At 40.1% G+C, this 11,717-nt stretch overlaps 1 protein-coding gene across 2 annotated transcripts; it reads left to right on the forward strand.

The window, feature by feature from the left end:
* Positions 1 to 814: 814 nt before the first annotated feature.
* On the forward strand, positions 815 to 8,737 carry RBM46 (RNA binding motif protein 46). Of its 2 annotated transcripts, none has more exons than XM_042871617.1 (5): positions 815 to 884; positions 2,457 to 2,615; positions 3,613 to 4,080; positions 4,506 to 5,288; positions 8,465 to 8,737. In XM_042871617.1, exons 2-5 carry the CDS (start codon positions 2,468 to 2,470, stop codon positions 8,488 to 8,490), a joined length of 1,425 nt encoding a protein of 474 aa, XP_042727551.1. In that variant the 5' UTR covers positions 815 to 884; positions 2,457 to 2,467; the 3' UTR covers positions 8,491 to 8,737. The 2 variants fall into 2 exon arrangements, with proteins under 2 accessions (XP_042727551.1, XP_042727550.1); XM_042871616.1 differs by having other exon boundaries at positions 869 to 910.
* The last annotated feature ends 2,980 nt before the right edge of the window (positions 8,738 to 11,717 follow it).

The raw sequence follows: 11,717 nt of genomic DNA on the forward strand, positions 1-11,717 counted from the left end.
GTCTGTGTTCTGTCAGCACTCTCCACAAGCAGTAGCAACTGAGCACATGGGGTTTTCTATTAGAAAGTGAGCAGGCTCCAAGGCAACAAGGACACCGAGCTGCAGCCAAACCCAAAACTTTATTTACTGTAAGGCACTCCCAACTCATTCCTATTAGAGATTTCACAGCTGAGTTAGACACAGTAACAAACAACAATAAACCATCAGATAACCTGAAAGGAAAAGAGGTGGCACTTAATCTTGAAGGTAATGGCAATTCTGGCCATTCACACTATTACCTGGAGACATCATTTGTAAAACAATCAGTGTGTCAAGCCATTATTGATTAAAAAAGACAGTAAAGCTTCCTCTTTGAAAATAAAAACCAAGCAAGCTGAAATAGCGAGTATCTGACACACTGTGCTGAAATACAGATTTCTGGTGGCACATACATGTCTAAAAGCTCAGGAGCATATTTGTAGTTTTTCGGGATTCTCTAGCTGATGAAGAACACTTCTGCCTTTACAGCTTAAGGAAGATGTACATGAGGAGAAGTCCTCGATGAGTGCATTTTGTCTGTGAGCATCTTCCATTTGTTCAGACCACAAGGCACTTGGATGGCAACTCAGGAGCTGGGGTGGTAGCGTGTGGAAGGCAGGGGGAACCTCTGACGCCAGCAGCCGCCCCGCTGCCTCAGGCCGGGCTGCAGAAACAGCTGCACGGGCAGCCGCGCGCTGACAGCCCTCCCTCAGCCAACGCCCGCCCGTTTTAAAAGCGCTCGCCCTCCGTGCCCCGCTGTGAGCCTGGCGCTGATTGGCTCCTGCCTCCCGGCAGTTACACCTGCCGCCCAGCTCCGCTAGGCCGCAGGCTCGGGCTGGCGGCGTCGTGCTGCGCCGAGCGGCGGGGTGAGGGAAAAAGAAGAAAAAAAGAAGTAATTATAGCGTAGAGTCTTGTGAAAACCTCTTGCCGATTTCTGAAGGCTGATTGTAGCCTGAGGCGCGGGAGGGTCTCAGAAGGAGATGTAGGGCTTCTAAGTACCGCGGGGCTGGGTGCTGGCTTCAGCGGGAGGCCGGAAGGCGGGGGACAAGGTTGTGTGCGGTGTGCGGCGTTGTTGTGGCGATGCTTGGGGCAGGCAGCGCTGGGAAGCCACGTAGGCAGGTGTGAAGTAGGCTGTGTAGAGAGCGGTGTGTATTTGTGCGATGGGGCCAGAAGGAAAGGCTCAGTGAGGGGCAGAAAGAGCAGCAAGCTGAGGAGGAGCAAGCGGCTGTGCTTCAGGCTGAAGAAAGTGGATGGGATTGTAACTGCCAGGGCGGCAGGGAGTTCCTCAGGATTTTGCTTAGTGGAGCAAAATTCAACTTCAACTTATTGTTGATAAAGCAAGTTTAAAATATAAGGGATGTTATTAAAAAAAAAAAAAAATTATGGATTATGTCTGTGTAGGTGTCTCATGTTTTGTTTTGTTTTTTTATTTTTTTTTTTATTATTTCATTTCTTTTGGAGAATAAAGAGCATACGCTTGGATGTGCTGCTTGGGCAAGGGATTGAAGTGTTGAAGATTGCCTGTCTAACTCTTGCAGACCTCAAGGCAGAAAATTTGGGAATAGAAAACAGGGCAAGGAGAGAAAGAAAGGCCTTGAAAAGGAATCTGACTTTAGAGTTATTTTTTTTTAATTGACTAGAGAAGTTTGTAAATTACTGTATAGGCTTCTCGGTCTGATTTGTTCCCTGTGACCTAGATGACAGAAACCAAAGGAGATCTTCACATGCCATCAAATAGTGGACATAGTAGTAACAGCTGTATTGGTAAAGCTCCTTAGCTTTCACAGAATCACAGAATCGTAGGGGTTGGAAGGGGCCTCCAGAGATCATCGAGTCCAACATCATGAAAGTGGATAAAAGCATGAAAATGAGGAACTCAGAAGTGGAATAATCCCAGTCCCTTAGTTTTGACAGACAGTTCCACCAAGTTTTATTAAATACTGATTTCATGTAAATTATTTTTGTCACTAAGTTCTTTGAATTCTTTAAATTAATTAACATAATGCATTTCGGAAGTTTTCTTTGGGCTTATATCCAGTTTTAAAATCGCTGGTGCTTCTGTAAAATATAGTGATAAGGGAGTGGATTTTGTCACTGCAGATGGCATTTAGGTCTCTGTACAACTGAGACAAGCTTTATGAAGTAATCCATTACTGTACTTGAAGAGACAGCATATTTATAAAATAGCTGTGATGTGACTTGTATAAAATTAAAACTTTACTATGGAATATATAGTTGCTCGTTAAAGTTCACTACTATGTTTTGAAATCAAGTACATAGATGATACCAGTTGCACATAGTATTGCAGCTTTACGCTGCTCATTGAAGTCACAGGAAATAGCCAACTATGGTGTGTGTTTCTGTGCCCCTGTGGCTTCTATATGTGAATAGCAGCTTTTAAGTATCTGAGTTGAAATATCTATAATGTTCTATTGAAGCTATTGCAGACATGAATGAGGAGAATTCAGCTGCAACAAGTGAATCTGGCAAAATGAGAGGTGGTAATCAGGCTGCTGCTTTACTGGCCCTACTAGACAAGACTGGGTACACCATGATTCAAGAAAATGGGCAAAGAAAATTTGGTGGGCCTCCACCAGGTAAGTGTTTTTTTGAGGTAATAAAATTGAAGTATATGTAAGGATAGCTATGCTGTATTTCTGTGTATGTCAGGAATGTGCTTTCTGGTCCACTACTTCTCTGTTGAACCTGATGGCTTTTTTATTTTTGATCTTGAGAACTCTGGAAGGTGGGTTTATCTACTTCTACCCTTAACTTATTAAAATAGTTACAATCTTTCATGCTGAATTTGGGCTTTATTTGTAGTTTAGGATGGCATTATTGAACATGTCTATCAGTGCGTATGGCAGAGATGTAAATTAAGGACTATACACATATGTTCAGGCATTTCCTTGAGGACCAGAAGGGCCAGAAGCACGGATCTGTTCTGTGGAACTTTGTATTATTACTTTTTTTCCTGGAGAATATGGCTCCAACCTGTGAAAACTGATCTCTTTTTAAGAGGAAAAATGCTCATGGTTTTTGGCCACTGAAAAAAAAAGATTGTCCCATATTGTACCTTCGTAGGGTGTCTTTTTATAGTGGATGAACGGAGGAGGTGGAACCAAAATGTTCAGACCTTTTGAATGGCATTGGGGGAAAAAGAATACAGGCACTGGGGGCTCTGACTAAAGCTTCCTAAAAAATGGGCAAGAAGTGCAGGTAAATGTTTGTAACTCCAAATGTTACAAGTAGGAAATACAAGTTCTCTCTCTAGCAATTATATTTGATGTATTAATATGTATCAGGCAATTTTGAGAAGTAAAAAATGATTTAAATGCAGACTCTTGCAACTGACTTGTTGCTATTTAAAACACTGTTTTAAGTAATGCTGGTTTGAGTGGCTTGTCATACAAGTTCAAGGGAAAGAAGCAGATGAATGTTAAAGATTCTGTTAGCACAATTAGTATTTAAGCTTTCAAAATCTAAAAAGATACAAATACAGCAGTTAAAAACCAACAACTGATAGCCAAAGTGTGTTGTGTGATGGTGTGACTGTGATGCTTGTCCTAAGATTTTTTTGCTGAACTTTTTAAGGTTGGAAAGGTCCTCCACCACCTCGTGGATGTGAAGTTTTTGTGGGTAAGATCCCTCGTAACATTTATGAAGATGAATTGGTCCCTCTTTTTGAGAGAGCTGGAAAGATCTATGAGCTCAGGCTGATGATGGAATTCAGTGGTGAGAATCGAGGCTTTGCTTTTGTGATGTACACTACTAAAGAGGATGCCCAGCTAGCCATCAAGATTCTTAATAATTATGAAATTCGTCCAGGGAGATTTATTGGTGTCTGCATAAGCTTGGACAACTGCAGACTATTTATCGGAGCAATTCCAAGAGAAAAGAAGAAAGAAGAAATACTAAAAGAAATGAAAAGAATTACAGAAGGAGTGGTGGATGTCATTGTTTGTCCAGATGCCACAGACAGAACTAAAAATCGTGGATTTGCTTTTGTAGAATACGAGTCCCACAGAGCAGCTGCAATGGCTAGAAGGAGGCTACTCCCAGGTAAATCTGTGTTCAAGAAAACTTTTGGAGGACGGTGTTTTTGGGGAGTGGAGGTGAAGGGATGTGAGCCCCTTTTTAGAAAACCATTTTAAGCGTATTGTTTTGGAAGGGGCTTATTTGTGGAATGGAAAGTAGAAGGGATTGAAAGTATTGAAAGAGGAGGGAATAGGTAAAGGTGAAGTTAAAAAGGAAACTGGGCAGTGTGACTCCTGTCCACACAAGGGGTTGTAAGGTTGCATTTTGCCACTTACTTCGTTCATTGTTTCGGGTAGTAGACTGACACATTTTGCTTAAGTACACGCAGACAACAAACGCTGCTGTTCCACATGTTACACATCATATTTGTTTGCTTTTTCTAAAGCTAGTGTATAAGAATGATTGTTATTTTCATCTTTGTTTACTAATGTTATCCTTCTTTGCTGTAGGAACGTTCCAGCTCTGGGGTCGTGCAGTTCAAGTCGATTGGGCATGCCCAGAGAAAGAAGTTGATGCAGAAACAATGCGGAGAGTTAAAGTATTGTATGTAAGAAACTTAATGATTTCTACTACGGAGGACACAATTAAAGCTGAATTCAACAAGTTCAAGCCACGAGTAGTTGAACGTGTAAAGAAGTTGAGAGACTATGCTTTTGTGCATTTCTACAACCGAGAGGATGCAGTTGCTGCCATGTCTGTGATGAATGGAAAGTGCATTGATGGAGCTAGCATTGAAGTAACTCTGGCGAAGCCAGTTAACAAAGAAAGTACTTGGAAGCAACATCTTAATGGTCATGTAAGCCCCTGTTCTGAGAATCTCATGGAAATTCCTAGCAGAGAAGACAGTCACCAAAAATCCGTAGAGAAACCTGCAAGTCTTTCTCTCAGCCTTAATGGTCAGCACAGTCCGAGTTCTCCTGAACTTGAATGGTATCCATACCCATTTCTTCCAGGAGTAAAGCTTATTCCAATTAGCATGTATTCTCTAAAATCCAGTTACTTCAGTTCTGCTGTGATGCGTCTGGATTACTTTTGCTACAAAAATAACTGGTTACCACCAGAATACTACTTGTACTCAACCACAAGTCAGGATGGGAAAATCCATTTGGTGTGCAAGGTGCTCCTTCCGAGTATTGCAGATGGTTCGCAGAGTTGCTTCATGTCACACAAACTCTGTACCACACTAGAAGATGCGAGGGAATTGGCAGCGCAGATGGCACTTCTACATCTAGGTAAGCATAAGTGCTTTTGAGTAGTTCCTAAGGACCAAAGCTAGGAGAGTTTATTTAACATTGTTCTCTGCATCTATTTTTGGATATCTTCGCTCACGTTTATTATCTTAAAGTCAATGTGCCTACTATGAGAAGACATTTTTGATATGATAAGCTCCTGTGATAAAAGCTTTTCATAACTGAGAAAGCGGTCACTAAATTGCTGACAGTACGTTACTGCTGCTGCTCCATAGAAATGAATAAGGTAAGATGTTCCATTTGACATCTAGTTCCTGCCCGGTATTTTTCAGTTCTTCTGTAATACTGAAGCATCCAAAACACAGAACTGATTTCTAGGTATTAGTGGTTGTAGTCTTCATTTGATCAAGCTTCATTCTAGAAGAAATCAGAATTTAAGATCTTAGGTAAACAGATCTGATGGTTGTTGAAGAGCCCTACCTGCTATATTCCTCTCCTCTCCCCTGCTTGTGCTCTCAATTTTTTCCCCTCTTCTCTCCTGCATAGTGGGTTGGAAAAGCTACTGCTGGATAGCAAACTGTTAAAATAGTGTTGATACTCGTTTCTTCCTAATACTATCACTAAGCAATTATTCTGGAATTTTCTTTGTGCTGCAGTGAATTTTTTTTTATGGTGCCTTTTTTTTTTGTTTGTTTGTTTTAAATGCAGTTTGTAGCAGACTTAATTTAGACTTGACTGTGAAATGAAAGCAATCCTTTTCTTAGTGTGTAGAATCCTGTTTCTCACTGTCTTTGATTTTGCATGCCCAAAAGGTCTTAGAAGAGAAGGAATCTCTGAAACCCAAAGCCTAATGCACTGTCTTCACTTCAGCAGCAGTCTGTTCAGTTTGCATGAATTGGTCACCTCCAAGAGGCTGATGGTCAACGTGAAGAGAATTATATATTTTTAATAACAAAACATTAAAATTTTATTTATAAGTTTTTATAAAAGCTGCACCAGGTTTTGTGAACATTAGTGCCTGTTTCTTTTTAGAGTTGTACCTTTTATAACCTGTGTAACCCCAAATGCAAGAAGATTTTTAAACTGGAATTAGGGATGAGAGCTTAGCTTGTTCTTTAAACGAGAGCAGTGGCAGCTTCACATTCTGTGCTTGGCCATGCATATCTACCCATCTCGTGGCTTACAGCTACTCTTACAAACTGATTTTTCTCTCCTGTACTCTGGGAAAGAATCACAGGAACAACTACAGGGGGCTGTTGGTCTGAGAATGACTATTCACAGCTGTGGGCAAATCTAGAATGAAAACAAGCTTAAAAAAATTAGAAGTATGTATTGAACTCTTCTTCCTCTGCTGTAAGGTAAAACAGCAGGTTTTTTTTTAATCAGCACCATTACAAGATACCTAAAATCTGGATAGTCTCCCACTAATTACATGAGTGATCTCCTGTACCTAGTGCAAAGCACTGTTTTTAAAAAGGGATTTGTGCTTTGAAGTAACTGTACTTGCTTGTTGCCATATACAGTAGTCCTGAACAGACAGCAATACAACAACCTTCCACTTGGTGTCACCTGGATATTTTGAAAATGACCCGAGTAAAACACAGACTTTGAGTTTCACTGAAAGATGAACAGAGGAAGAAAGTTTAAAAACAAAAAATCGGGTTTGTTGAAATATGAGGAAATGATGAGTGTAGGTGTGCAGTTGACAGAAGGGAAGAAGTGGAGCGTGGCCATGTGCTGAAGCTCCAGAAGGGGACACCTCACTGTTCCACGGCGCAGAGAGGAGAAGGGAACAGAACAGAAAGAAAATTGAGTGCTGGAGAGGAAATGATGAGATTGTTTTCTGTTGTTCTTGAATCTCACTTCAAATTGGTCTCTCGACGCTGCCTGACGCCTTGGTGCTGTTCACAAGCTTTTACCAGAAATTTCCCTCAGAAACAGAGCAGTAATGTTTTCTTGTGAAATCATGCTTCTGTTGGGTTCATGCAATTGCAGGGGTATTATTTTATGGGTATATAGATAGTACATTATTTTAAAATAGACCCACCTGATGGTGTCAATTGTCGTGATGTATACAGGCAAAAAAGGAATTATGTTTTATATACCTAGAATCACCCAGTGTTCCAGCTTCCAGGCTCAGATTTATATTAAGAACTGGAGTTTGATTGCAGTGCTATTTGGACTACTTCCCGGGGCAGCCAGTTCCACGTGAAAGAAATACTGCGTTCCTTCCCTGATTTGCAGAAATTTAAGTAATGAATTTCAGTAAGTGTGGATATCTGTCACTGCTGAGGCCTCTTTCATTTTTAAAATGGGGATTACTGTTTTAGTGTCATGGGACTGGACTTAAAAGCTTATAAGGGAGTGCTAAATCAGTGCTTAATGTTAACTTTGCTGCTGGAAGCTTCTAATCTTACTCACCCAGGATTTGTCCTGAAGATCAGATCATTTTTCTGGTCCTGCTGCTTGCAGTCAGGGAATGCAAACTTTTAAATCTGAGCCTGTGGTAGGTAGGAGAACTTGAAGAAAAGGAAAGACGGAACGAGGTTGGACCATGTGTGTATGTAAGATAAGCTGAGTGAATTGAGTCGGTCACTTCAAACTAGAAGTGGGTTTAGTGCCCTTTTCTGGTCAGTTGATTGTGTTGAAGACAGTTTACGAAGCACGTCTGGCAGAACTTGGTTCTTAGTAGCAGATGTACACCTCAGTCAAAAGGCTTAATATGAAAGGCTGCTGCTCTGACTGTTAGATGTAACAAATTAAACTGTATTAAAACAGGGGTCTAATACACATATTAAAATAGTCTTCATTAATACGTTGCTTTCAGGGAAGGTGAAGCAAAGGGTCACTATTTTAAAGCTTGTTTGTTAAAAATAGAGTCTGAGAAAGTCTTCAGGACCGAAGAACTTTATTTCAGGAGTAAGCTTGCTAGAAACTTATGTAATGAAAGGGAAAAAGAAACTGAGATTAAGTTCTTAATTTATAATTCTGTTTTCTGTGAGGTCCTATCTGATGTTGCTTAAACTGTTGACTGAAAACCTTACTTAAGGATTGCAATTGATCTTGGGGGGCAGAGGAAAGAATGCAGCGGTGGGATGAGGCATCAAATGCTTTGTTACATCCTTATCTTAAGTCCATCTTTGAATAGGTAATGCAGTATGCTTGCTGAAATTGTCTCTTTTTCTTCTCCTCCCCCCCTCTTTTTTCCTCTTCTGCAGACAGCTGTACACCTAACTCAGCTTGAATTGCCTTGAAGTTGAGCAGTTGAAAAATTTGGTAGTTGTTACTTTTAATCTTGCCACGAAAGGAAGACCACACTGCTGCGTGATTACTGGAAATTCAGATCTCATGTTACCTGCTGAAGGATTTTTCAAAAGGACGTGTTTTAAACTTTGGAAGATGAGTGCAATTCAATGTTAAAAAATTGTTTTACTTAGATTAAATTTGTTTTAAAGGTAATTGCTTAAAAGATTTCATTACCTGTAGTAGTTTCTACAACAGTAGCCTCTTTTTAGTGTTGAAATAGTTTAGTATGACTCCTGCCCCCTTGTATTATGAATTTCAGTCAGAGTATTTTTTAAGATTGTGTTGCAAGTAATCTTAAGTACACATTTAAAAGCCAATGCTGCCAGTGCTGCCTTTTCAAGCAAAACCAACTCCTGATATTTCTGTTAGTGGCTGTATATGAAATACCACGCAAAGATTTGCTTCTGTAACAGCACACATTTTATAGGAAGAACATTTCCTACAAACGTTTCCTTCTAAAGAGATGTCATTAATTTTGTTTCTTTTACTTTGTTTTCAAAGTGGATCTGTCTCCTTTAAAACTGGGTATATGCTTTCAGCTCCTGATCAAGACTAAGGATATAATGACACGACCTGTACAAGTAATGTTGTAAGCTTTTTTTTTAACTTGAAAAGCTGGTTGGAGGAAAAAAGTAGATAGAAAACAATGCAATTGAGTGCTTTAAGTTGAATAACTTTTCTTAATGCAGTCAAACATTACAGTTGGATGTTTCATCAATATATTGCCTTTTTTGATCTACCTAAATGTTATTTATATTTAATGATAGCTACATAGTTGTTACAAGCATTGTGAATTTTAATGTTTAATACTGTGTTTTACTTCTTCATTTGAATTTGGACATTAAATTCATGCTGTTAGCATTTGGTGTGTGTACTTGAATACTAGAATTTTACTTGTAGTACATTTGCAAACTGACTCTGTAGCATTCACTTTGCTTTTTGTAGTTGAAACTTTGGCCAGAGGCTCCAGTTTGAAGTGCTTTGCTGAACATGAAGTTGAATTCGGTGGCTTACTGTTTCCTATGAAGCTCATGTGGGAGGAAGAAAGAGGAGGCTTGCTTTATCTCATATTTAAATCCCCTGAGACCAAGACAAAAAAAAAAAAAAAAAAACCAACAGTGTTTGGGTAAAATAACTCAGCATTATGCTGATAGGAACGGGAGAACTAATTTCCAAGTCCTTGTGCCGTTCAGCCTGAGTATTGCAGTTTGCAGACTGCTGCAGTGAGCTTTCTTTTGGTCTGCTCTGAGTTCCATGTTTTTATTGCAAGGTTTTCAAATAGGCATCTTTAAAGACACCTCGAAAATACAAGTGCAAGAAGATCTTGATAAAACAGTGTTCTCTCCTCCTTATAGAAGTTTGGGTGTACATGGCGCTATTGGCTAATTAAGGGAGCTCTGTCCCAAATAAAGTGAAGCTGCATATTCATTTGGGTATTGTCTGTGGCTGGTGGGGGTGAAGGGCTAGCCAGTACTGCAGGAAGCCTCGGGCTGTTTGGATTGTAACTTGCCCCATATTTTGAAGGATTATGGTGCCAAAAAAAAAAAAAAAAAAAACCATCAAGTTTGCTGCAAGCCAGCAATTCCCATCTTTACTAGTGTGGACAGGTACCTTCACAATTATTTGAAGTATTTCTTGTAAGTTTGACTGTACACAAGCATGACCAAATGTGTCAGTGGAACAAGAACTGGGAGGATGTGACCCATGCACAGCCTTCAGCCACAAGTCGTTATTTGGTCTTTGTTTTCCAGATCAGAACAAAGTTGTAAGAAAAGCAGCTGAAGCAGCAGCAGCACTTGGTTGCTGTCATTCAGCATTTTTTGGAAGTTTAGAGTACATCACTAACAGTCTCCATAATTAGAGTTAAAAACATGAGTGTTATTTCCCACATTTATAAAAGTCTCACCAGAGACTATTAGCCTTTTGTAAATTCCCATGTATTGCTTCTAAAAGAATTGTGACAAAAAGCAGAGCTGTGCATATTTATACACATAACCATAATAGAAGCATCCTGCTTTAAGCTTGCTGTAGCAAATAAAGGCCCTGTGGAAGTAGAGGTCATTTAGAACAAAGTTGTGTGCATGTCATTCATACTAAGCTCACTTCATTTAAAAACTTGCCCTACGTAAGAAAGACTGATCCTTAATCTTACTTTTTTCATCTGTTTGCTTTTAAAAAGCATTATTACAGCCTTGTGGCACTGATGACAGGTGGTTAAGCCAGTGCTGGGCAGCAACTGGGTTGTGGGCAGCCTAAGTCTCCCAACCTTTGTTGAGAAGGGTTGAGGTATGAAAAAGCAAGGCAGCTGGTGATCATTAGGTTAAAAATCTTAAGGTAAAAACAGCACTCAAGAAGTCAGTTGTTTTACAGGTATCATTTCTCTCTGATTTGTTTCATACAGCTTCTGTTCATAACAATAATGACCAGGTAAACATCTCCTCAAGCTATTTGTTCTTCAGCTTAACAGGAGAGGGAAGAAAAACAAATGATGGTTTAGCAGTGGTAGCTGCAAGTGTCCTGCAATTAGAACCCTAGTAGGCCAAAAGTGCCAAGACAAAATTTAGAGTAGTCATTTAGAGCATCCTTCACCCTTCCAGTCACCCATGTGCACTGCATGCACCTGAGCTGCCATGGGTTGGCCCTGCCTTCCCACCAGGTGCTCGATCACTGCTTCACACTGTGACTTGGCATTTCCACTACAGCGTGACCTGCTTACTACACCACTGGCTACACTGGTATTAAAGCAACTAAAACCTGTAACATCTGCAGGGGGCAGAGCCTACATCACCTTGTGAAAGGAGCACTCAAGCCATAAAGATGCCAGCAGGGTATCAGGAATGGTGCCTGGCACATATAGTGAGAGCTGGCCTTTTCCAAAACTACATGGCCATACAGGCATAGGCTACTGCAAAACTGCAGTGGAGAGCCATTATTTGGCAAAAATTATTCAAGTATATTTCAGTAGCAGCTTAGTTTTTGCTTAAATGGTGTTCCATCCAACTGACACAGCTTTGACCTTCATGCAGAAGGGCTTAATTGTTACTAGTTTTGTCCTTGTCTTGTACAGAGGCTTTTCTGTCTACAAAAATGTAAGCAACACATAGAATAATTGAACAACCACTGATGAAGCAGGTAGAATTTTTAGGACTCTCAAGTGCAAATACA

Source organism: Lagopus leucura, unplaced genomic scaffold (genome assembly GCF_019238085.1).
Source record: "Lagopus leucura isolate 7727_CA_CO unplaced genomic scaffold, USGS_WTPT01 Super-Scaffold_100004, whole genome shotgun sequence".
Taxonomy (NCBI): domain Eukaryota; kingdom Metazoa; phylum Chordata; class Aves; order Galliformes; family Phasianidae; genus Lagopus; species Lagopus leucura.